The sequence below is a fragment of the Nansenia antarctica genome, assembly GCF_963989245.1.
Source record: "Nansenia antarctica genome assembly, chromosome: 11".
In the NCBI taxonomy this organism is placed as follows: Eukaryota; Metazoa; Chordata; class Actinopteri; order Argentiniformes; family Microstomatidae; genus Nansenia; species Nansenia antarctica.
The window spans coordinates 5,088,641-5,114,259 of record NC_137681.1 but is presented as its reverse complement, the minus strand read 5'-3'; the positions used below and the strand labels follow the sequence as shown (position 1 = coordinate 5,114,259).

At 44.1% G+C, this 25,619-nt stretch overlaps 2 protein-coding genes across 2 annotated transcripts in view; one reads left to right on the top strand and one right to left on the bottom strand.

The window, feature by feature from the left end:
* Nucleotides 1-114: 114 nt before the first annotated feature.
* On the top strand, nucleotides 115-10,664 carry LOC308167485 (E3 ubiquitin-protein ligase TRIM58; the record flags this gene model as incomplete). The annotated part of the gene is made up of 8 exons (XM_080541903.1): nucleotides 115-172; nucleotides 1,078-1,154; nucleotides 1,426-1,528; nucleotides 2,207-2,325; nucleotides 6,621-6,716; nucleotides 7,496-7,752; nucleotides 9,313-9,455; nucleotides 10,087-10,664. The coding sequence occupies 8 exons, from the start codon at nucleotides 115-117 to the stop codon at nucleotides 10,662-10,664; spliced, it is 1,431 nt and encodes a 476-aa protein (XP_080398029.1).
* Nucleotides 10,665-12,233: 1,569 nt separating this feature from the next.
* The window catches only part of casp7 (caspase 7, apoptosis-related cysteine peptidase), a 16,272-nt gene continuing 2,886 nt past the window's right edge, over nucleotides 12,234-25,619 (bottom strand). Inside the window, exons 3-7 of the mRNA XM_080541772.1 lie at nucleotides 20,637-20,788; nucleotides 19,995-20,123; nucleotides 17,865-18,040; nucleotides 16,902-17,040; nucleotides 12,234-15,293 (exon numbers count right to left, since the gene is read on the bottom strand). Of these exons, the coding sequence (XP_080397898.1) occupies nucleotides 15,067-15,293; nucleotides 16,902-17,040; nucleotides 17,865-18,040; nucleotides 19,995-20,123; nucleotides 20,637-20,788 (823 nt within the window). The 3' untranslated portion in view covers nucleotides 12,234-15,066. The remainder of the gene's footprint in view (nucleotides 15,294-16,901; nucleotides 17,041-17,864; nucleotides 18,041-19,994; nucleotides 20,124-20,636; nucleotides 20,789-25,619) is intronic.

The following is a 25,619-nucleotide window of genomic DNA, read 5'->3' as shown; positions in this document are numbered from 1 at the left end:
GCTCTGGGCTCTGGGCGGTTGGGAAGATCACGTTGATTGTCTGAGCTCCTCTCCGACTCTAAATTGGCGATTCTTTGGGACCTCCGACGTGGGTGGAAACGGCGTAATAATGCGATGGCTGCTTGTATGATCTGCGTCGGGGTCATCGTCGAAGACTGCGGTGGCTGCGGTGGTACACTCGGCATCCAGATGTAGGTTGGTCTCGACGGAGGCATGTCCATCCCGGTGGAATTAGCCTTTTTATGAAGTCTAATAAATGATCAAGCGAAAATAAATGTTTTGAACCTTAGACCTCACCTGCATGTGTTTCTTTTAACTTTTATTTAGATCACACGATTACTCTCCCTTCAGTTCAGCTCCAACCGCATTTCCAGTATCAATGCGCCTCCCAATCAATCTGATTAAGAACACCTGGGCTGACTCCGCCCACTGTTTAGCCAGTATCAGTCTACCAATCTGGAGTGCCATTCCAAGGCAACAATCACGAACAAGAATCATGTCACATTTTCGTTGTAAATGTTGATTTGCTGGGTGGAATGCACTGCCAGTTTACATTAGGGATGCAACCTCAGCAAATATGTTTTAATCTTTTTAATATTGCCTTTAACAAACTCATCAGTACAAGGCTGCCGGTGGATCAGGTCAGGAAGTAAAGAAATACAGGATAACTAAGCTATTTGTTTGTAGCATAGCATAGTTCTGCCTTTGATTGTTCGCTGGGTGAGATGGCAGTGTTTGATTTAGATGCGTTTGTGGCTAATCCTACTCTGGGTCAGGTGGATGACTGTAGGAAGGAGGATTTGCATGAGATTGCTAAATATTTTGCCATGTCTATTTCGCGAGCTCTTGTTAAACAGGAACTAAAAGCTACCGTCATAAATGGGCTCATACAGCAGGGGGTTTTGACATCACAGGTTGTGGGGGAAACAGCTGGTATGGTGGTCAGGGATAGGGAAGTGGCGTCCTCTGGGGAAAAACAGGCTGAGCAGTCGCCTGGTCCTGCTACTCCCGCTGTGGCACATAGGGCGGAAGATAGGAAGGCGTTCACTTTACCACCCTATTACGCTCACTCCACAGGAACATCTCCTAGCCCTACGGTGGAGGCCCGGCTTAGGTTGCGTTTAGCTCGTCTCCAACTGGACAAAGAGCGAGAGGTACGACAGCAAGAGGACAAACAGGGAGCGAGACTTGCAGGACAGAAACAGGGAGCGAGACTTGCAGGACAGAAACAGGGAGCGAGACTTGCAGGACAGAAACCGGGAGCGAGACTTGCAGGACAGAGACAGGGAGCGAGCGTTTCAGCTTGAATTGAAGCAGTTGGAGGTGCGTGAGTTAGAGTTGCGGGCAGGCGGCTCTAACCCTGGCGAGCGCCCTCCCTCCGCCTTCAATGTGAGTAAAAACGTTTGTTTGGTCCCTGCATTCCAGGAGTCGGAAGTAGAGTCTTACTTCGGGGCGTTTGAGGATATGGCTGATGCCATGAGCTGGCCTAAAGACATGTGGGCCACGCTCCTGAAATGCAAGCTAACTGGTAAGGCACGAATTGCTTACTCTTCTCTCTCTCGGGAAGACAGCCGCTATGACAAAGTAAAGAGCGCTGTCTTGCAAATGTATGAGTTAGTCCCGGAAGCTTATAGGCAGTGTTTTCGAGGTGCTAAGAAAACTGCAGGCCTAACCTACATTGAGTTTGCCAGAGAGAAAGAGACCCTCTTTAACAGGTGGTGTTCAGCAGCCAAGGTAGACAATTTTGATGCGTTACGAGAGCTGATGTTGCTGGAGGAGTTTAAAAACGGTGTGCCAGAGCGCACTGTGGTTTATTTAAACGAACAGAAGGCGACTACTTTACGGCAGGCCGCTACTCTGGCAGAGGAGTTTGCTCTCGCGCACAAAAGTGTTTTTGATAACCATGATCCTTCCTCCCCTAGTAGGACATCCCTAGAAGATGGTAACATGCAGGTCTCCCATGCCAATGTACCAACAGTGGGTCCAAAGGTGGAGAGACAGTGCTTTTTCTGTCACAAAACTGGTCATGTAGTTGCTGACTGCATGTCCTTAAAGAAAAAGCAACAGTTACCAGCTTCAGGCCCAGCCTCGCCACCGAAGGGTGTGGGGCTGATTAATACAGTGGTCCCCGGTGGCCAGGCCACCAAGAAAGGAGTGCCTGAGTGTTTTAAGCCGTTTATTTTCACAGGGTTTGTGTCTCTCACAGGAAAGTCTGAGGACCAGTGCCCGGTCACGGTGTTGCGAGACACCGGTGGCTCGCAGTCCTTCATTCTCTCCAGTGTCCTGCCTGTGAGTGCTGCACCTGCCTGTGACATGAGCACAAGCGTAAGAGGTATCGGTATGGGGGTCGTACCCGCACCTCTTCACCGCATGTATGTGAAATCTAACCTAGTCACTGGTTTCTTCCCAGTAGCCGTCCGCTCCTGTTTTCCCATTGAAGGCATTGATTTTATCATGGGAAACGACATAGCTGGTGGTAAAGTCTATCCTTCCCCATTACCTGTAAATAACAGTGTGTGTTGCAGTGGCCAGCCCAAAAGAGGAGGAGGCCCTAAGGTGAAGCAGGCTGTCCAAACGGTGCCGATGGAGAGGGGTGCCCAGAGAAGGGGCCAGCCTGTGTCTCCGAGGCAGGAGAGAGAGTCTGCTCGTCCTCCCCAGCAGCCAGGCCGGGATGGTGCCCAGCCTCAGAGGAGGACAGTCTCTGGTGGTCAGGCAACCTCCCAGTGTGGCACAGACCAGGTCCAAGGTCCTAGACCCAGTCAAAGACAGGACAATCACAGTGCCAGAAAGGGTGGGAGAGGTCACCCTCTTAAGGACAAGAGGATGGAGGAGGATCCTCCAGCAGAGAACAGCCTTGAGAAGGAGACTTTATCTGCGCTCCTTAGCCTTAGGCATTTAGAACTGTGTGTGTACTCTTGTGTATGGCGAACTATAAGTTCGCTCTTATGTGGGGGGTGTTACGTCCGTAGTGTGTGTAGTTCTGTGTTTTGTTTGTTTATTGTGTTCTCTCCCAGGTGATTGTCCTTCCTCCTACCAATTGCCATGGTGACGGCCTGATTGAGCACAGGTGTGCTCAATCATCAATCAAGGGTGGAGGGAGGATAAAAGCCTGGGAGAGACACAGTGATGGTGCCAGTGGGCCAGACTACAACTTGAGAGTTGTTTTGTGTTGGTTTAGTTAGTACAGCTGTAGTTTTGTATCGTGTAGTTTTGTAGGTTGTGTTTATTAGTCTTAGGTTCAGTATTTAGTCTTATTTGTATTTGATCTCTGGTAGTTGTCTACCACTTGGCCAGTTATCTATGTACTATTCTTCATGTATACCTTATTCAGTCACTCTTCTTTTTAAAGAGTAGTTTTGAGTTCAGGAGTTTCACGGAAGCCAGTTTTTGTTAACTCAATGTTTAGCCAATATCAGTCTACCAATCTGGAGTGCCATTCCAAGGCAACAATCACGAACAAGAATCATGTCACATTTTCGTTGTAAATGTTGATTTGCTAGGTGGATTAAGTTTTGTCTCATACACCAACCACTGTTTAAGAGCGACTACAATCCAAAAGCTCCACAACCCCCTTCCTCTCATGGTAAATTGCTTACTTTTTCTACCTTTTTATATTTGTGCACTGATATCATCATTAAATCCCCAGAAAAACACTCTAAACATTATCTTACTGTAGTGTTTTTTCATTTTACATATCATATTACTGTGAGTTTTATGTAACATTAAATGTATTCAAACATTTTGTGTATTATCAGAACTCTAACAAAGTCCTAATATCACCTCTAAGTTTACAGTCTGACTGGGACTTTGGGACAAAAAAACAACTAAACGAAAAAATAAACAATTTGAACATGTCCTCATGAAGCCAAAACATTTCTAAACAATATTTAGATGGCAGTGTTGTAGCACATGTAGCACATCAGTGTTTAATTGATTTTGGAGTTTTGACAAAAAGATGAACTCTTTTCAGTTTTGTGTTTAGAGTTTTGAGAAATTGAGCTACAGTATAGTTTCAGGAAACGTGTTTAAACGATAATAGACAACAGGGATAAAAAACTGTAATAGAGGTCTGACAGTGGCCAGCTGGATGCTGTAGTACATTTGGCATCTCTTCAGCAGTTGTATGTATGTATGCATACACCATTTGCGGCATGTGTGCGCGCCATTCACTGGGGGCAAACAGGGTCAGGGACGGCACTTATAATTGGAACGCCCTGGAATGGAGTTAACCCCCACAATCTGGGATTGGCTGGAGATCACTCCACGCTCCATCTGTCTGATCCAGGAACACTGGAGAGGAACATGATTAGTATGCATCTCCTGGGTATGCAAAGATACAAACCTGCAGACAACCACATAGACATTGAACATGAACACAGCAGCGTCAACGTCAAGTACCCTATGATGAGACATAGAACACACAGCCAAACGCTGTACACAGTTTGTAACTGACAAGAGTTAACCTTTTTGAAAGACCTTTTGCTAGCATATCAGCCCAATAGCGCTCTCAGGTATGTTGCTAGCATATCAGCCCAATAGCGCTCTCAGGTCTTTTGCTAGCATATCAGCCCAATAGAGCTCTCAGGTCTTTTGCTAGCATATCAGCCCAATAGAGCTCTCAGGTATTTTGCTAGCATATCAGCCCAATAGAGCTCTCAGGTCTTTTGCTAGCATATCAGCCCAATAGCGCTCTCAGGTCTTTTGCTAGCATATCAGCCCAATAGCGCTCTCAGGTCTTTTGCTAGCATATCAGCCCAATAGAGCTCTCAGGTCTTTTGCTAGCATATCAGCCCAATAGCGCTCTCAGGTCTTTTGCTAGCATATCAGCCCAATAGCGCTCTCAGGTCTTTTGCTAGCATATCAGCCCAATAGAGCTCTCAGGTCTTTTGCTAGCATATCAGCCCAATAGAGCTCTCAGGTCTTTTGCTAGCATATCAGCCCAATAGAGCTCTCAGGTCTTCTGCTAGCATATCAGCCCAATAGCGCTCTCAGGTCTTTTGCTAGCATATCAGCCCAATAGAGCTCTCAGGTCTTTTGCTAGCATATCAGCCCAATAGAGCTCTCAGGTCTTTTGCTAGCATATCAGCCCAATAGCGCTCTCAGGTCTTTTGCTAGCATATCAGCCCAATAGAGCTCTTAGGTCTTCTGCTAGCATATCAGCCCAATAGAGCTCTCAGGTCTTCTGACGCTGGCTTTCTCTGTGTACCACATGTACAAAAGAAGAGATCTGGTGAGGCTGCATTCTCATTTTATGCACCCAAATTGTGGAATGCACTGCCAGTTTACATTAGAGATGCAACCTCAGCAAATATGTTCAAGTCAAGACTAAAAACCCATCTTTTTAATACTGCCTTTAACTGACTAAATCATTAAATGATGATTATATAATGATTGGAGCACTTTGAGCTGCATCGTTTGCAGGAAAAGCGCTATACAAATAAAAGGTTATTATTATATTAGTATTATTACACTGTAAACATTTGTGAATGCTTCTGCATGGCTATGCCAGATATAGCACCATACAATGTCAATGAATGTCTACATCATTATTATAAACTCTTTATGGCAGACGCTTATAGCAGCGTTACTGATCTGAACACATGCCTACACACTCAATTACTCAAAGCCCACATGTACACAAGCTAACTTGACAAGTGACACACACACACACACACGCATGCACACATCATGCGGGCACACTCACACATACACACAAACACACACACACACGCACACACACACACACACACACGCACGCGCACGCACACGCACACACACACACACACACACACACACACACACACACACACTACATTACTCAAACCTCAACAAGGGCCTTGAGGCTGGTCCAAGTACGATATAAATAGAGTTTGTCTCTTGACCACTCAGTCTCTGGGTCACACGGCGACCCATCCTCCCCTCCCCTCTGCCTCCCCTCCCCTCACCTCCCCTCCCCTCTGCCTCCCCTCCCCTCCGCCTCCCCTCTGCCTCCCCTCCCCTCCCCTCCCCTCTGCCTCCCCTCCCCTCTGCCTCCCCTCTGCCTCCCCTCCCCTCCCCCTCCCCTCTGCCTCCCCTCCCCTCTGCCTCCCCTCTGCCTGACTGCCCTGGTCCTAAAACACGGCCCCCTTTGCTCCTTTCTCTCCCCCCTTGGCTCCGGAGCTCAGATGTACACCCCCCCCCTCCCTGGGTGGAGAACAAGGCACATGCCTCCCAGGGCACAAGGGCAGAGGGCTGGGGGGGGCAAGGACAGATACCACCACTATACCCCACCCCCATCACCACTATACCCCACCCCCATCATCACCAACAATTCCTTGGCATCCAATGCCTGGGTATAAGAGCTTGGGCAGTAGAGGTGGTGCGGCTGAGTGGAGTTTATTGTTCACCGGGATAGGAGACACAATAGCCCGTTTGGGAGAGGAGGACAAACCCGAACAGTGGAGTGGATTCGTCATGAAGGGCCAAAGTCAAGTGAGTGACTCATCCTCGTAGGTTTGTTTTAATCAAAAACATACGATATTGTGATGGAAGCTATAAGAGTCCTAGATTTCTGTTTCCTCTACGTCGTTGTCCAAAGTCGTCTGTCTTCTCTTTATTCCGCTCCACTCCCTCTGTCATAGGACACCGCTGTGAAACATCAGCAGCTCCTGAAGAGACAAAGAGACGTGGTTGCGCACAGAATGAAGAAACTAGCAGCGAAGCAGGTGGACATTACAGTAAGTCAACGTGACACGTGGGTTTGGTGGGTTTTCTGGTACGTTCCGAAAGAATTCTCTCGCTCAGATGATGTCAGATGATGTCAGATGATGTCAGGTGATTTCATTCTGTTTCATTGGGCAGCAGCCTTGGTGGGGTGGTGAGCTCTATTGCACTTCATTCTGATGTACGGCAGGATTTCAAAGTGGGAAGTTGAATTTCAGAGAAGATTTGAAAAGGATTGAATGTGCGGTTCATTTCGACCGACCTCTGTAAATCTTCAAAAGTGGAAGTTCAATGTTTTCTTTGGCTGAATGCAGCTGGAGCTAGTCGTTTTTTTCCAACGAAACCCCCCTAACCTCTGCTCACCTGCTGGTGATACAGTAATAATAATAATGATAATAATAATAATACATTAGACTTATATAGCGCTTTTCTAGACACTCAAAGAAGCTTTACAAACTGAAAAGGTCGAGTAGTAATAATAAAAAGAAACAGAAAATAAGTATAGGGGCCTAATTAAGGTAGTGCTGGGGACACATGGGAAGGGGAGGGGTAGAGGGTTAACTGGTGAAGGTGAGCTTGAAGAGGTGGGTTTTGAGGGCCTGTTTAAATGTTGGAAGGATGTTGGCCTGTCTGATGTGGTTGGGGAGGGCGTTCCAGAGGGATGGAGGGGCTGCGGCTGAAAAAGGCCCCATCACCCCAGGTCCGGAGCTTGGTCCTGGTGGTCTTGAGGGCGGTTTGGTCGTCAGTAGTAGATCACTCAGCCTATTTTCCTTCCTTCCTTCCCTCCCTTCAGAAGAAGACGGACACGCTGAAGGAGAAGATCAAGAAGAAGTACGAGGACATGAAGAGGGTTCTGGACGAGGACCTGCGCATCACGCTGGCCCAGCTGGACATGGAGCTGGAGGCTACGGAGCGCCACCTAGAGGACCGTATGGAGCGCTGCTACCGCCTGACCCAGGAGCTGGACCAGGACCTGGCTCTGCTCAGCTCCCAGCAGGAGAACGACAAGCAGCAGGCCCAGGACCGGGTGAGGACAGGACCGCCTGGGATGTTAGATTAGATTAGATTCGATTCAATGTTATTGGCGGTAGTGGTGGTCTTGTGGATAGTGAGTTGGACTGATGATCGGAGGGTTGTGAGTTAAAATCCCGCCTGCAACCAAACCACACCACCACCACCACTACTAGTGTGCCCTTGAGTAAGGCACCCTCGGTTACTCCAGGAGGAATGTCCCTGTAATTGTAAATCACTTTGGATTAAAAGCGTCTGCTAAATGGCTGATTCTCTTATTGCCATTGCAGTTGAGTACTGCAGAGTATTGCCATCTAACCAGAAGTGCAAAGGGGTACCCTATGTTGGTGGAGGGGGGGGGGGGGTGTTAACTTCCACCTCAATGATTGTAAAACAAACATCCTAGTTAACCTTGCTGATTACAAGTGTGTATTTAGCCCGTTCAAATGCTGAATTCAATGCACTCAAACGGACATGCAATACGGCAAGGAGACATCCTGTACTGTACCGACGTGGTCATATGGTGACTGTAGCTTGGTTGAGGGGTACTGCAGATGTAGATGTACTACTAACTAGATCGACTCCCTTGCATCCTCCGTTCAGAATGAAGCATACATGTGTTACAGACGTACGTTCCAAACGGTGTCGCGTTAAACATTACTACAGCTTGTTTTATTGAATTCGGCCCTCGATCGATCTCATTATTCAAAGGAATGCCCTTTCGTTCAAATCCATGACCTCTCACCTTTGTGTTTTCCCCACACAGGATGCCGAGACAGAGAGAAGGTAATACCGACCCGACTATGTCCACACATGCAACCTGTGACGCACCAGTCAAGTGTATCAGAAGAAAAAACGGTTAAACAGAGTTACTGTTGCGCAATTGTTACTCACTGAATAAACACAAATCAGGATACATACAGGAATTAGGATACCTACAATTATACTTATAAATGGAGAGTATTCGTAGAATCTCTTATTAAAGCTAGCTATTTACCAAATTCCCTCAGTCATATCATATTGTAGTCTTATAGTCTCTTCCATGTTTGTGGGTGAAGCATTACAGCACTAAGGACTACCAAAGATATGATTTTACTTTCCTGTTTTCACAACAGCAGAAAACAACCCAGCTGAAATAAGCTGTCTTCATGATTATAAAACACTGACGTTACTGAGAGACATGATTTGCTCACATTAGTAGCCTACAGTAGGCCTATAGTTAGTATAGGCAAGACAAGGCAACTTTATTTGTATAGCACATTTCATACAACAGGGGCAATTCAAAGTGCTTTACATACATTATTTAAATGTAAAAATAATGTAATTACAATAAATTACAATAAGAATTACAATAAAATGAATACAATGAATAAGAAGTAAATAGCTAAAACATTTAATAAGACAATAGTTAATGGGAAAAAAGACATTGATAGAAGTGTTTGTGTTTAATCATAACTGTTGCAAAACATGAAGGTTTTTAGCTTAGATTTAAATATTTTAAGGGTTTGGGCCGCTTTGATTTCTTCAGGGATTTGTTCCAGCATACTGCTGGTATGTCTAAATATGTATGTCTAAATATGTCCGTTCCCTCGTCATCAGAATCGCAGAGACACTGAAGAGTACCGACCCAGACCTGATCCAGGTGGACGAGTTTAAGAACGGACAGCTCCTGAGTCTAACCATCAACCTGCTGCTGTTCATCCGAGCACAGGTCCCCGTCACCAAGAAGGTCTTCCAGAGCTGTGAGTCCACCGACGGTTCATTGAGATTTACATAATAAGAAAAAATGACGCGCCTCGAGTTCTCCGTTATCGGCCTTAAAAGGAATTGTAGCATGAACTCATTATAGGTATGTATGATGCATTAGAAGGTCTCCAACTGATGGAAAAAGGCTTATAATAGCTCAGTCGTTATGAGATGACGTAAGACATTATAATAGCTATAGTCAATATACTACTCTATGAACACATTATAAATATATATATATATATATATATATATATATATATATATATAACACCAGTTAACCCTCTCCCTCTTCCCATGTGTCCCCAGCACTACCTTAATTAGGCCCCTATACTTTATTTTATTATTATTATATTACTTTTTATTATTACTACTCAATCTTTTCAGTTTGTAAAGCGTCTTTGAGTGTCTAGAAGAGCGCTATATAAGTCTAATGTATTATTATTATTATTATTATTATTATTATAATAACCGTTTGCTCTAAATGTTACCGAATTATCTATATTGAAATATTGATAAAGTATGTCTATGTAGCCTATATCATTTCGTTTTAAAAAAATATATATTTCCAAAAATAGTTCTGATTCTGAATGACTGAAATGATGAGAGCTCTGTGTTTCGCCTCAGATGCCTCCAACGTCGTCCTGGACCCCGACACGGCTCACCCCAAACTGATCATCTCTCCCGAGGGGGACTCGGCCACGTACACGGAGACCTGGCAGGAGGTCCCGGAGACCCCCGCACGCTTCGACACCACCCTCAACGCCATCAGCCGCCAGGGCTTTCCGGACGGCCGCCACTACTGGGAGGTCGGCGTGGAAGGGAAGACCTACTGGGAGCTGGGCCTCACCTACCCCGGCATACTGCGCAAGGGCCGGGAGGAGGACTGCTGGCTGGGCCGCGGCGCGGAGTCCTGGTGCGTGGAGTTCTTCAACGGGGACTACACGGCCTGGCACGGCGGAGTGTCCCATGAGCTCCCCCTAGTGGCCGGCCAGCACTTCTCCCGTATCGGGGTGTATTGCAGCTTCCCCGGGGGGATGGTGTGCTTCCTCGGGGCAGACACCATGACCCCGCTGCACTGCTTCTGTCCCGGGACCTTCACAGACGTCCTCCACCAGGCCGTGTGTCCCGGGCACGACAACCAGGGGAGCAACTGGAAGCCGCTGCAGATCTGCGATGCGTCACGCTCCGCTCCTACTCTCTAATATATATACAGTATATATATATATCAGTGGGTTTAGTTTAGTTCAGTGTTAAAGGGAAACTCTTACCTGATTTCCTGAAGTTCATAATATGTTATTCCTTGCCCTAAGTAGGCTACGGTTGGGGTTTAGTTTGGCGAGCATCACCAATTATGATTATGTGTGCGATTATGAGTGTGTAGATCCATACTAGTACCAGCACTCAAGTTGTTACTGACATACGGGATGGAAAGGGGTTACCTGAAATAAAAACTGTCAAAATCATCCCCCTTCTAAAACTGCCATCCCTCCTTTCCATCCCTTATGTCATTTTATAAATGAACGTGGTATTACTGCTATTTCAACATTTAGTTTTGCGCATATTGAGTAAAATGCTGTGGGCGAGGGAGGGGGCACGCACACATGCAATGACATTTTTACCAAGTCACTGACGCTGTGGGGATGCTAAAATTGTCCCCATATGATAAAATCCACCATCTCCCCTGATTTTCTTTTACAACTTGAGTACTGCATACTAGTACCAAATGGATGTCAAAGATCGGCACCACATGAATTCCTGATTTCATGCGTTGCTTGTCTTTTCCAATTATTTGGGACCTGGATTCACCTGAACATTGTAAGCATTTTGAGGGCTGACTGACTTACTTAAGAGTGGACTGTCCCTTTTGGCTGTGTTCGTAAATTCACTCTGGAAATCTGATCAGCACTCATGGAATGCCTCTTGTCCAATCAAATTACTGGATCCCTTTATGACGTTGAACCCGGTGTGCGCTCCGGCGCTCTCAAAGCGAATTTACGAACGCAGCCTTAGTGTACAACAAAAGACAACGGAGGACAATCGAATTGTAATCCGTTTTCAATCCTAACAAATTACATTTGATGTTTTCTCATGTGCTTTTAAATCTCACTGACCACATTTTGCACAAATTGCTGATGTTTGCCTGACTAACCTACACTTTCCTTTGAGCTTTGGAAAGACCCTGATGATAATAATAATAATAATAACTTAAGTTTATATAGCGCCTTTCACAAACCCAAGGTCGCTGATGCCAGGACAGTATTAACAAGAGTAGTATTTTGTACACTAGACAGCGATTCCTAACCTATTGGCCCCCCCAAAAGAAATGTTTTATAGAAAAAAGAAATGCATGGTACTGTATTTCTTTCTTTAAAACCTTCAAAAATGCATCATTAGTGTGCTACTACTAGGCCTACTGCACTGTATGTATGATGATTGTATGATGATGCATATGAAACATCCAATAAGAATAAGAGAATAATGATGAGACACCCAAAAAGATTTTCGCGTCCGTAAAATGCCTGTGTGGGCCGCGAATACTTTAGAGATTTTTATGTGGGCCTTGAGTCCAAAAAGGTTGGGAACCGCTGCTCTAGACATTGAACACCCTAGGGGACTCTGTGTACAAAGGCCCATAGGGGTTTCACTTAACACCGTTTTTAATTGAACAGAAGTGGTACCATAATGCAGTCCAGGCCTAGTATGAGTGGAACGTGAGACACAAGATGACAAAAAGAACCACCAATTCATTACACAATATATTCTTCATGTTTAATACAATAAAATAATGTTTACATAGGCATTCCTTTGATGTGAAGTTAATTTAAACATTGTATTGCCCCGGATTCAAAAGGGGCCATAAATTATGGCAATAATAATTCACATTTCATTTTTTTTGTCTTTTTTTAAGGGAATTGTTCTCCCCCTCTTTATATTCATTTTTCCCAAATCATTTAAAATATATTCCTGAGGACAATAGCATTTAACACTTGAAAGCATTTAAAAATGTTACCTCTTAAAAATAGGATTTTTTCCCTTCAATTCCATTCCAAAACAAATGGAGCAAACACTCCTTTCAGTACAGGTTGGGCACTACACCACTGAGAAGAGATGATGTGTGGAGAGGATTCGAGAGTGCTATCTGTGTGATTGACAGGTACAGGTATGTGTAGAATGGGTAACATGTCTAGTCGGCTTCTAGAAATATTGTGTAATCGTGTAAAAAAAAAAAAAAAAAAGGAAAAACTGACTGATGCGAAAAAATACAAAGACTGGAAAAAAGAAAAAATGGCAAAGAAATTCAAGCTAGCACCGAACGTTTTCCCAGTGTTTCCCAGGGGTACTGCGTATGTTGATAGCAATTATCATAATACATTGCTTTAGAACATTACAGTAACAGTGGGAAAATGCAGTGTGCAAATTTGGGACAGTTGGGTTGTGAATGGTTAGACTTGTCAACACCAGTAATAGCTGCCTCTGTAGATGACAGACAAGAGTATTTCTGACTTGGGACAAACATGCAGTGAATCTGCAACAGCAACCTGTGTATGTGTGCTTTTCAAGGGCACCAAGGCAGTCTACTGAAGGTCAAAATGATCAAATGTATGTATGTGAATATTAGACACTCAAAGCATATTTCTCAAAGGCCGTGGAATTCAACTGCGTTCACCTTTTTTTAATCAAATGTATACTTTTTTGTTTGTTTGATAAATTGTCCATAGATTTTCGTGTTATTGTCAACTCAAAGATAATACATAATGTTACAATGTTAATAATGCATTTGATTGTGAAATTTAAGGACAAAGCTAGGTGCCTTTAACCATAGTGATGCTATAAACTGTGACGATTTACCACACTGATATACAGTGAAACAATGTGGCCATTTTGTGCTTTGAGCCAAGAATCAATTCACCCATCATGTTTTTTCCTCAGTTTTTGACACAAAACAATTCAGGCATATCTTACTTCCAACTCAACATTAGTTGGGTGAAGGTTCAAACAATGTTGTGCGAGAAACAAGAAACTGTGAAATGACTGAATTAGTTGGTCAACATAAAGGGTCATCCATAAGAAGTCAATTGAACCTAGGCCATTGATAAGAAGACATTGATAACAAGCCCGTATATTGGTAATATGTAAATACATTGACTCCACTGGTTAAAGTTAGAATGACAAGCAATAAAAGGGGTTTGTTTTTACTGCCGGCTTTGTAATCTTCAACTTCCTGAATAAATGTATGCACATATAAAATGGCGAAATTTCAAGTCCTCCTTGCGCGTGTTGTGGTTAAACATTCCCTGTGCCCTTGACCCAAACCCACGTAAAACTCTTTGTCAAGCAGCAGATAATCACTTTTTACTGACTGGTGCATCGGTGAAAGCCTGGTAAAAATGATACAAACAGAGTATAAGTCCTACTTACAAAGAAACCTGAGGATGACGGTATAATGTCATCTTAAAACAGTCACTGCTATGAGTGCATTATGGGTATTGTAGTTGAAATTCTTTGTACTTGACATTGAGCCTGTGGAAGATGAGCGTTGTAGGACAATTGCTTGCTCGTAGAGTGAGACGCACTCGTCCCTTTGTGGTGTTTTCTTGAGGATTAATAACGATATAAAAACATACAAATAATCCAAAATGAAATCATCCGTTTTCCAGTCGCTGGCTATCTTACTATGTACTTACTTACTGTGAAGTTTACAGTCAAGTCTATTCAAGTCACCTTTCACAAATGTAAAGTGCTTTGTCCTTACATATCAAAGAACCGTGAGTCATTGGAGCAGGGTTCTGCCAAACCAACAAGAAATGTCTTAGAGTAAAACGGTAATGTTCTGTCAGTTAACGTCAGTTAAGAGAAAATTCAATGCTCAGGAAACATCCCCTTGGAGATCTGACAGCCTTTCCAGAGCTTTCCTGGGATATCGTCTGAATGACAGGTCTCAGACCACTGAGACTAACCACTGAGACTAACCTACTCTGAGGTACCAGAAATGCTGACCGTACTCTAACTTACCAGATATTCTGATAACCAAAATATTGTTAGCTAGGTGGGACATTACCTTCGGTCAAGTACCATCAAACCGTTATTAACCCATATCAATATTTTTCCCGCTGGAAAACGGAGAAGAGCATTTTTAGACAACTGCTTAATTAACTTAAATTCCCTCCCTTTAATAAACAACCTAACAAAAATGGCAGCAGATTTTCCCAGGTCGTTAAAATAACATGGATATTTCACACTGCCTGTCGACAAAGATCAGATCGAATGTGACACCATTATTCCAGAAGAAGAAGAAGAGGGGCTAGTATCACCACCAACACATGAACGCGGAGTGTGCCACTGTAGGAATTCATTTCTGAGAGCTTGTTTTCATCAATTTGAAGGGTGTGCTCAGCTACGCTACACGTGCAAAACGGCGTTCTCTCGCCCAAAGCGGCACAGCGGTTCCGCTGGGCCTGGATCATCCCTGAATGTTTTGACCGCTCGGTCAGTGCGTGGATAGCAGTCGGTCTCGTCAGTTGGTCCGTTGGGTCAGTCGATCGGGTCAGTCGATCGGTCGGTCTGTGGTTGGTCAATCGTGGTCGTATGCCATCAGGTTAGTGGTCAGTTGAAGTACAACTCTTTGGTCAGCATGGAGACCACGCAGGGTATCTGTTTCTTCTCGCTGAAGCGCGGGTCCTCGGACCAGGACTCGAAGCTGGTGGCCACCATGTAGTTGACGCGAGTGAGGATCTGCATGATCTCCAGCTGCTTGCCGAACTCGTTGAGGACGTTGCAGAGCGCCTGGACGAACCAGGAGCCGCGCCCGGGATTCCTCCAAGAGTAGTACCCTGGAAGAGTAGCCGCGGAGTAGCGTCACTCTCTCCGTACGGCAAGCACGCAAGCACACGCACACACACACACACACACATGCGCACGCATGCGCGCACACACTCACAGAACACACACACAGACACACCAGGGTTGCCACGCTTGCCTTGAAATAATTTTCCATACCACCTCTTGATTTTCCAGGTACCATGTTTTGTGATGATATCTAGACCGTTAAAACGTTCCGCCCCCGCCCGTCGACCCAATTTCTGGGTGGTAGAATTGTTAGAAGTTTGACTTGCGGTCAATGCAAATGTATGGTCTTTGCTACTTTTATACGTTATAATAAGAAAACAGTATTGCTTTTTAGCTATTAGGAGCCCAAATCCGATGGCCAGTCAGGCAAACAATTATATAGTGTCGTTGCCGATCAATGATCTACGTCGTTATATATTTAGAAAATCGTGAAATAGAGGTTGATGTGTCACTTGCTGTAGTTAAGATTATTTATTATTATTTATGTTTATTTTTCTGTTTTGGTAGTCTGTCCAATGTGACACTTGCCCTCCTCCACCGGCCCTAGTTTTGGATCTTGCTTGCTGTTTATTATTTCGATAATAAATCGTAGCTAGCTAGCTATAACATCTTCATATTAATATATATATATATATATATATATATATATACACACATACATATACTATATACAGTATACCATACAGGCTAAATACTGATCACTTGGTAAATGCATCATCTATTAAAGTGGCAAAGATCACACATTCGCATTGACCACCAGTCAAACTTCTACCACTTCCTGAGTAAATCCAACGTTCCTACGCTGAGACCGTTTTAACTTGCGCCCCGCACTCGCGGATATCAGGAAATATTAGCGCTATAGGCCGTTACCGTTAGCAACACATTCCAAGCGCTAGCTAGCTAGCAAGCACATCAATGTTTGTTTGCAACAATGAACCATGTGCTTGCCAACCAACATTGATAAAGCCACATTTAAAACAGCCACAGACAGTTCCAAGCCAACTACTTAAATTTGAGAATAAACTTAAATTATTAAATGTTATCAAAATTTCCAGGACAACACAAGATTTCCATGTAAATGTTCAATTTTGCTCAGTTTCCATGCCTTTTCCAGGTATGGAACAGGGCTCAATAATTTCCATGTTTTCCCTGTTTTCCAGGTAGCTTGGCAACCCTGACACACAGACAGACAGACACACACAACACACAACACACATAACACACCACACAACACACACACACACAGACACAACACACAACACACAACACACATAACACACACACACACACACCACACAACACACACACATACACACAACACACACACACAACACCCACCCTCACAGATTCACATTCAGATATTCTTACACACAGACGTAAAAAAAAAAAAAGCAAGAAAAGAAAGAAAAACCTAGGTGGCTAGATTTTTTTTGTTTTTTTTACCCGCTACCATGGTAGACTGTGAAGGAGAGGAGGAGAGACTGGCTGTGGGGTTTCTGTGTCAGTCCAACTATCGGTATCGTTGCAGGGTACATTTAGGAGCAGTGGGATGTGGTTACCTGGGAATGTTTTGGAATGGCGCTGTGGGTTACCTGGCACGGTGGAGTAGGCAAAGAGGAAATCTGCCTCGACAGGGATCTTATGCCTAGGATTTGCATCCGTCTCCAGGGTGTCATTCGGAGGCCCGGAATCTGTCTGAATGCCATCATCAAACTCTGAGCCCCGGCAAGCCTGGCGGATCAAATCAAATGACATTTTATCTTTTACTGACCTAGTAGTCGCATTGAGGTCCGGAACATCTTTCTCATTGATGTTGATGACCTGGTGAAGCAACAAATCTTATACTAATACAAAGAAAGAAAAAAGAAATCAACAACAGTTGTCACCACCTGTGTATAAAAATGGATACTGGCTCAAAAAACACAAAAATATCTTATTTATAAGGGATGGTTCACTAGTTTGACACTTACAGTACATTACACTACATATTTTCTTCAGTAAGAAACCGGGCAAGTAACTTATAAAAAGCACATCTTTCGAGAAATTCCAAAGCTAACTAGTGTAGCGACTATATAGCTTCTAAAGGCTGTGAGTGAGCCCGATATTACCAGATATGTCTTGCGCAAATAACGTTTATTTTTCTTCACCCACAACTTCTCAATGTCGACATTGAGATACTTGAGACAGTCGCAAGAGTACCAAGGGTCCCAGTTAGACTTTTACAGTCAGAACCCAAATGTGTAAAATACTACAGATCTGTTTATGTGTTACACTTGGAGATCAAAATCGAAAATCACTATAGAAGCTTCAGAGCTCTTTTTTAGCTGGACATGGATAAATAACAAAGCTATGCACCGTAATACAATCTGGAATAACTGACAACATAACAACTAATGTAAGTGTCAAAATAGTTAACAATCCATTTCACACTCTCACACATATATTTAAAAAAAAGGGCAGAGAATTGAGCCCTGTGGAACACCGTTCATTATTTCCATGTAATTTGACTTCAAACCATTGGCGTAAAATGTACACAGCTGCTCAGAGCTCCTTACCTGGATGAAGAAGAGTTTGGGCTTGCCCACTAGGCTCTTGCACATGTCACCCCTGAAGAGTGAGGTCATACTCTTGATGGGCATGGCTCCGTCCGTGCCGTAGATCATACCCTCCTCGCCGTGACTGAGCAGGATGCAGGCGAAGCAGGAGCTGTCACTGTGGTCCTCCTCCGAGGCTGCCACACACAAACACAACACGACCACTGTGAGACTTTTTACACTAATAATAAATTATAATATACGCCATTTAGCTGACGCTTTTATCCAAAGTGACTTACATTGCAGTGAGCGCATACATTTCAGTATATACGGTCCCAGCGGGAATCGAACCCACAACCTAAGCGTTGTTAGCGCCATGCTCTACCAACTGAGCCACAGAGGACCACACACTATAGCCTAATCTGGAGAAGTATAACCCCTCTACTATGAGGATAGTGCCAGTCCAGTCCTTTGTCATGCTACGGCTTTGAAAGAGTGATCCTTCAGAAGAAATCAAACAGGCCCAAACCCTTAAAATATTTAAATCTAAGCTAAAAAACCGTAATGTTTTGCAGCAGTTATGATTAAACACAAACACTTCTATCAATGTCTTTTTCCATTAACTATTGTCTTATTAAATGTTTTATCTATTTACTTCTTATATTTGCTTTTATTCAATTGTAATTTTTATTTTCTTACTATGCTCCTCTTGCTGTGTTTTTAAATAATGTATGTAAAGCACTTTGAATTGCCCCTGTTGTATGAAATGTGCTATACAAATAAACTTGCCTTGCCTTGCCTATATTGCCATTATCAAATCTTTTTTCAGGTCTATCTTTACATGATCACAACTAGGGATGTCCCGATCCCACTTTTTCACTACCGATACCGATACCGATACCTGGTCTTCGGGTATCTGCGATACCGATACCGATCCGATATTTGTATAAATGTTTTGCCCCCTGAATAATAACAAATACCTCCCCAGTATATAGTCCACACCAACAACAGTTAAATTAAAGACTGCCAGCCTTTATTAAAGCAACAAATGCGACGTGTTGTGGATTGGCACTACGGATCATAAGCTTTCAAATGATGTGTCATACATTGAAATCCGAAAAAATATGAAGTTAGAGTCATTTGAATGTTGTTAGACGTCAGGCACATATAGGGTTAACCTCTTTGTAATGAAACCGGAAGCACACAGCGCTACGAACTATGAGAGCTGTATCCATTATGCACATTTTAAGCGCATATAGGACTCGCGTGAAGCATTTCTGCGACACGCGTTTCTGTTCACTGTTTTCATTCCGTCATCGCTTATACACATAAGTTTGACTGCGCATGACAGTAGTTCAGCAGTCTCTTAGTCGCACTGGTGCGATTGAATGTATTTCCAAGTCGCACAGAAATATATTCACTCGCAAATGCGACCAAAACAGTCGCACTATCGAGCCCTGGTCATGCACGTGACCACTGGCTACTACTGTTGTCGTCACTTGAGTGACACACCAGATCGAGAGCGCGGATCGGAGCCTTTTTTTTCTTCTGGTGCGATCCGCGATCCAGCATTCAGGTCCAATATCGCGGCGATATCCGATATCAGTATCGGATCGGGACATCCCTAATCACAACCCTTAGAGGGGGTCTTTTAATGAGAAAGAGAAAACGGGGAAGATTAGGGATACAGATGAAGGGGGGGGGGGGGCTATAAAAGGCAGGTAGGTGATATGTGACAACAGCTGGTGAAAGCGGGAACAAGTCGGCAACCGACCAAATGTTCAGACTTTTATTGAAAATCAACGACACACTCGCTAGTCAAGCCAAAACATTGCAATGCAACGTATTCGGTGAGTAATCTCCACTACTACCTAGTTAGTGTATAGAGTAGTGGGGGGATTACTCACCGAATCCATTGCAATTGCAATGTTTTGGCTTGACTAGAGAGTGTGTCATTGATTTTCAACAACATTCTTCAGAATATAATCATTTTATCAAACATTTTGATCGGTTGTTCCCGACATGTTCCCGCTTTCACCAGCTGCTGTCACATATAAATATCTTAACTGACAGTTGGCAGTTGGTGAAAGTGGTGTGGATGCAGTGCAAGCTCTGGACCAGCAGAGGGCGCTACCGAGGCGTGTGTCTCACCCTCCCTGAGAAGACGCTCCATCTTCTCACACGTCTGGTCGTTGTAGATGCAGACGTCGAAGCCCAGGCTCTTGAAGCACTTGAACAGCTCGCCTGCATCTCTGTCAGTGCCATTGCGTACATTCATCCCTGGTAGACAACAACAAGTGTGGCATTCATATAAAGCACATGTACTAACTGCTGCATACACCTTCTTAAACTGTATCACACAAAAGGTACCTTGTGCAATACATAGTGCTCCGCAAATGTAGTAGTTAAACACTTACTTCATATCTAAAGTTCCCAATCATTTTTCACATTGAGAATGTGAAATGCTAATATATTCTTTTGTGTAACAATTTCTTGCAGGTTTACTTTTTCTGATAAAGTATGACATGGAATATGAAGATAGGATAGTTCAAAATGCTTTGGGAGCACAATATATCTTCAAATAAATCAGATTCAATGTCCCACACTCAAACAAGAACAGTTTCCTTTTAGTCAACTCTTTTCAGAGTAAATCAAAAACATAATCATAAACATATCTGAAATAAACTGTTTCTTTTTTGTGTGTGGAACAGTAACGTCTAATGCTAGTTTGAATATTCATTTCCGTCACACACAACGCACCACACCACCGTGTGAATAACAATAATACCGTACCCGTCTTTTCGTCAAAGTTCTTGTTGTTGATGATGATGCACTTGCCCACTCGCTGGTGGCTCATCTTATACTGGAATGTTGGTGAAACGATTCTGTAATGGCTTTCAGAAGAGTAGTCCTGCTCCCGCGTCTGGCCATCCTTATTCTTCTTACTGGGAGGGACGAGGAAAGAGAGACAGGGACAGAGAGGTGAGGACAGGGACAGAGAGGTGAGGACAGAGAGACAGAGAGGTGAGGACAGAGACAGAGAGGTGAGGACAGAGAGACAGGGACAGAGAGAGAGAGATGAGGTGAGGACAGAGACAGGGACAGAGAGGTGAGGACAGGGACAGGGAGGTGAGGACAGAGAGACAGAGAGGTGAGGACAGAGAGACAGGGACAGAGAGAGAGAGATGTGAGGACAGAGACAGGGACAGAGGTGAGGACAGGGACGGAGGTTAGGACAGAGAGACAGAGAGGTGAAGACAGAGGACAGGGACAGAGACAGAGAGATGAGGATAGAGACAGAGACAGAGACAGAGAGATGAGGATGGAGAGAGAGGGAGAGACAGAGACAGAGAGATGAGGATGAGAGAGAGAGAGACAGAGAGATGAGGATGAGAGAGAGAGAGACAGAGAGACAGAGAGATGAGGACAGAGAGAGAGAGAGAGAGAGAGAGAGAGAGAGAGAGAGACAAACAAGAGTATCAATAAACAATGCATGGGTACAGTACAGCTAACAAGGTAAGTGGAATTATTTCAGGTTACATTACTGGGACTGACTGACAAGTAAATAAACTGATTTAAGTCTCACTTAAAGAGCATTTTCAAGCAGAGCATAATGACAAACACTTGTTAGTGGCACCAACATCCCAGGCCTGATCCGTTATATATAAGCCATAACCCAGAGAGAAAACAATAACCAAAATAAGAGATATCCTTTCGCCTAGTTTCACTTTCAGATTGATAATCCTTTAAAGGGAATCATCCCTTTAACCACTAAAACAAAGTCTTCATATAGCTACAGTAGTACTTACATATGACCATACATCTTTTAAGTCATTATCTATTCATGTACTACGAAAAAAAAAGAAGCTACATTCATACATACTTCTAATTTACTGTATTTAACAATGCATCAGACCAAAAAAGAGCATTTCAAAATTGAGAGTGATGCAACAAACAGACATCATTACTTAGCATCCTTCTAGAGAAGCATTAAGTCTGAAGCATTAAGATAAAGCTCTCTCGAGCAGGCCAACACAACCCTTGTCTCAACTCCTTAGCTCTTCCGTTACCGTACCTCCACGTGAAACATGCAAACATTTCTCAAGACAGAAGCTTGCTGCTTTAACACCATAGAACATACGCCGGACACTCAATCACAACAGCAAACACATCCTGCTTGACAGCGACTTACTCAGAGACCATAGTGCACATACATTTTCAAATGAGGCATTAAAGTCATGGCCAAAACGCTGTTGCAGGAGTACACTGGCTGGTGAAGGGTCAACCTACAACATGTTAAAAATTGCTAGTGCAGGAATTAAGAAATCTATAAGCCCCAAATCAAAGTATCATATCTCCCCCGCCACGACCGAGTAAATCTTTCGCATGCCTGGGTGACAATTCTCAGAGACTATTCTTTAACGGATCCATCCAGATCGGTAGGCCATTGGAGGCCGTTGGGAGCTCACAATATCAGCACGTGGCCCAGAAGAGCCTAGTCATCAGGTTACTCAAGCACTGAAACAATGGGGACCCCCAGGTACACACACGCACACACACACACACACGCACACACACACACACACACACACTGACACTCACATACAAACAAACACAAGCGTGCACGCATATACAACACACACACACAACAAATGGCCTGTTACTGTACTCTGTACTTCACATGTGATCCAGAACTTTACACCCCCCCCGCCCCCCCTCCCCCTGGCCCCCCCCTCCCCGAAACACACACAACCAACCAACCCACCCCCTCCCCCCCCCCACCCATGTTGCCACCATGGCTACCAGAGCTCCGAGAGCGGGAACCTACCTCTGTGGGGGTGGGAGAGCAGCAGGAAGCAAAGGGGAAGGGAAGGGGGGGTGGGAGTAGGGGGGGGGGTCGGAGGTGAGGGGGGGTCGGGTAGGGGGTGGGGGGGTCCCTTACCTAGGTTCCTCATTAAGCGCTACGCCGCTCTGCATCTGAAATTGCGTTGCTCCTATCGTCTGGCGTGTTTTTTGGTGGGGGGGGCTTTGCCTCTGGTTTTGCCGGGTTGTTTCGTTGTTTAAGGGCGGTGTGCGGTGGGCCACAGCTGTGCGCTAGGATTCCAACATGCTCTCTGTGCTGTGTGTGGACTGGACTGGGCCGGCCGGTGCTGGGGACAAGGGGCGGGGCGCGCCCTCAGAGCCCCCTGACTCAGCACCCACGCCACCTAGCCAGAGCTTTCTAAAGGCCTATTCAGGAACACCGGGTCCCTCTGCAACCCAGCTAACTGAGGTCAGGCAGGGCGGTGCGCGCCTCGCCCCCCCCTCTGCTGACAGGCACAGAAGCACAGAATCCCCCCCCCCCCCCCCGCGCCCCCCCCTCCCATACAGTATCCCACATACGGGTGATGAGCTATACACACACACGGGCTATACATTTGGGGAACATTTGGGGAGGCTTCAGCTGTATACAGTAGGTATAAAGGTAGGTATACCGGTGACTTTATCGTCGACAGGTCAAACACATTAAGAAGCCGTAGCGTATCCCGGAGTTCATCATCATCAGTCACATAAATCCGCACCACTGAGGAATAACATACAGTATGACTCAGTGTGATGATACGACGTTATAAAGGCTTGTAATGCTTATAAGACACATATAGCGGCCACGGGGTTAGGTCTGTGTTCCTGTGGGTCATCACTGAGGTGTAACGTCCTTGTCCTAGCGACTATGACTAGCGGCTGGTCTTCAAGGAGCTGGGGTGGTCGTCATCGGTTCAGGTAATCAGGATCAGGTAATGGAGGTAAAGGTTGGTGAGTGAGGTTTAGGTAATGCCAGACGTGACAGACACTATACAACTTCTAAAATCTTCTAAAACGTCTGAGAAACTACGTCATAAATTGTGTAGGCTATATGTTTTTTTCATCATCTGTGGGGAATATTGTTTAAAAATATGATATGATAAGACAGAAAGAAGGGTTTAAAAGTGTAATAAAAATAAATAAACAATTAAAATAATTTAATACTGTAATAGAGGATTTTGAGATTTTACTGGCAAAACTTGACAGGCACATTTTGTGTTGGAATAATGAGGTATGATTAAAAAAAAAATAATTTGTAAGAAAACAACAACCCTAAATTAAATGTAGTTTAATGTAGCACAGGTCAAACGCGAAACACATCACTTGCTTATGATTCACTCTGGTTTCCCTCAATCACCGTGAGAAGGCTCACTCTCCCCGCTGGTATATTGGTCAGTGTATCTGCGTCCGTGCGTTTTTATTACCTAGATCTGTCTTCCTATGATAGGCTCTCTCACACTACACGACTGTTGGCGGAAACATTACGCCACTAAATAGTCTGCATGTCCGAGACACGTCAGTTGGGTTTGATTTGATTTGATTGATTGATTTAAAATAGGGACAATGCACATTGATTAACAGACATCTTGTAAATGAGCCAGAATTAGCCTAGCAGGCTAGTTTTCATCTGCTGTCCCTGGGCAGATTTTAAGAGGCAGCCTAAAATGTCAAAATATTAAAATACATACATACGCTACCAAATATAGAAGACAAAGTAGTCGGACAAAGGTAGGACAAAAACAACTAGTTTGACTACTCATTGTTACATTGTTATACAAACACTGTCCTAGGGCTATAGTGTACTAAGGGTTATGGTAAGGGTGTGTGTTTTTCAATGACGTTGAATAACATGTTTTAACAACTACAGTACTTATCTGCATTAACACAAAGTACCCTAGGCTATACGGGGTATCCACCATCTTGGATCTTACAGTATCTGGGTGTCCTCAATGGAAAACACCGGCACAGACTGAGATCAGTACATTATACTTCCTATTTTATTTTGTGCCGACATTTGCCATTTGATTGGAGTTAAGGTTATAGGCTAGCTGGATATACCAACATAGTGAGTAGGACATCCATTCATACAGCAATATTACTGCCATTATTTGAAGATTGTTGACCTTTAAGCCCAATCATTTTGAGTATGTGCACTACAGTATATACAGGACTTTGTTCTGCAGTGCACTTACAAGTGAGTGCATTGCACATGCTTGCGAATGTGATTGTGGCCTCAGATTATACAATATACTTACACAGAGTGTGTGTGTGTGTGTGTGTGTGTGTGACCAACAACCCAGAATGTGTCTTTGTGTGACGCTCATTGCTCATCCCTTTTGGCAGGACGGTCAGGTGAGTGAGGGTCGTCCTATTGTCATTTCCAACAGGTTCTATGGCTTTAGTGACAAAGGCAGGGGAAGTCATTACTTTAACTGGACTAATCTGTCGTGACATAACAGTCTCATGGTATGTACAGTACCACACATGACAGATGTCATAAGTAGTAGGCCTAACACTTTACTCCGAGCCTAATCGATCGCATTTATTATTATATAGCGCCTTTCTAGACAACCTAAAGCACTCGTCACGTGATACATTCAGACCTAGATTATCAATAATCAGATTAAATATTTGAAGAGGTTGTTTTTTTGGTTCGGGAAATCTCTTCTTCAAAGGAAGGCTACCCGGTATGGAGGGGGTGAAACTCACAGAAACGTGAATGAAATAAGCAAGCTTTAAATCCAACTGAAGTCTATTCTCTTGAATGAACAAATGAATGCTCTGCTTTCAAATCAAACAAATACCAGTTAAAGCATATAACCATGACTCAATTCGTGAAAAGCCTTTAGTCTAATAAAATGCACACCTGGGTGACACAGTGTATTGAATCAGCATAAAGGTATGGTTGGTTTGAACTGCGCTTACAGGTAGGTT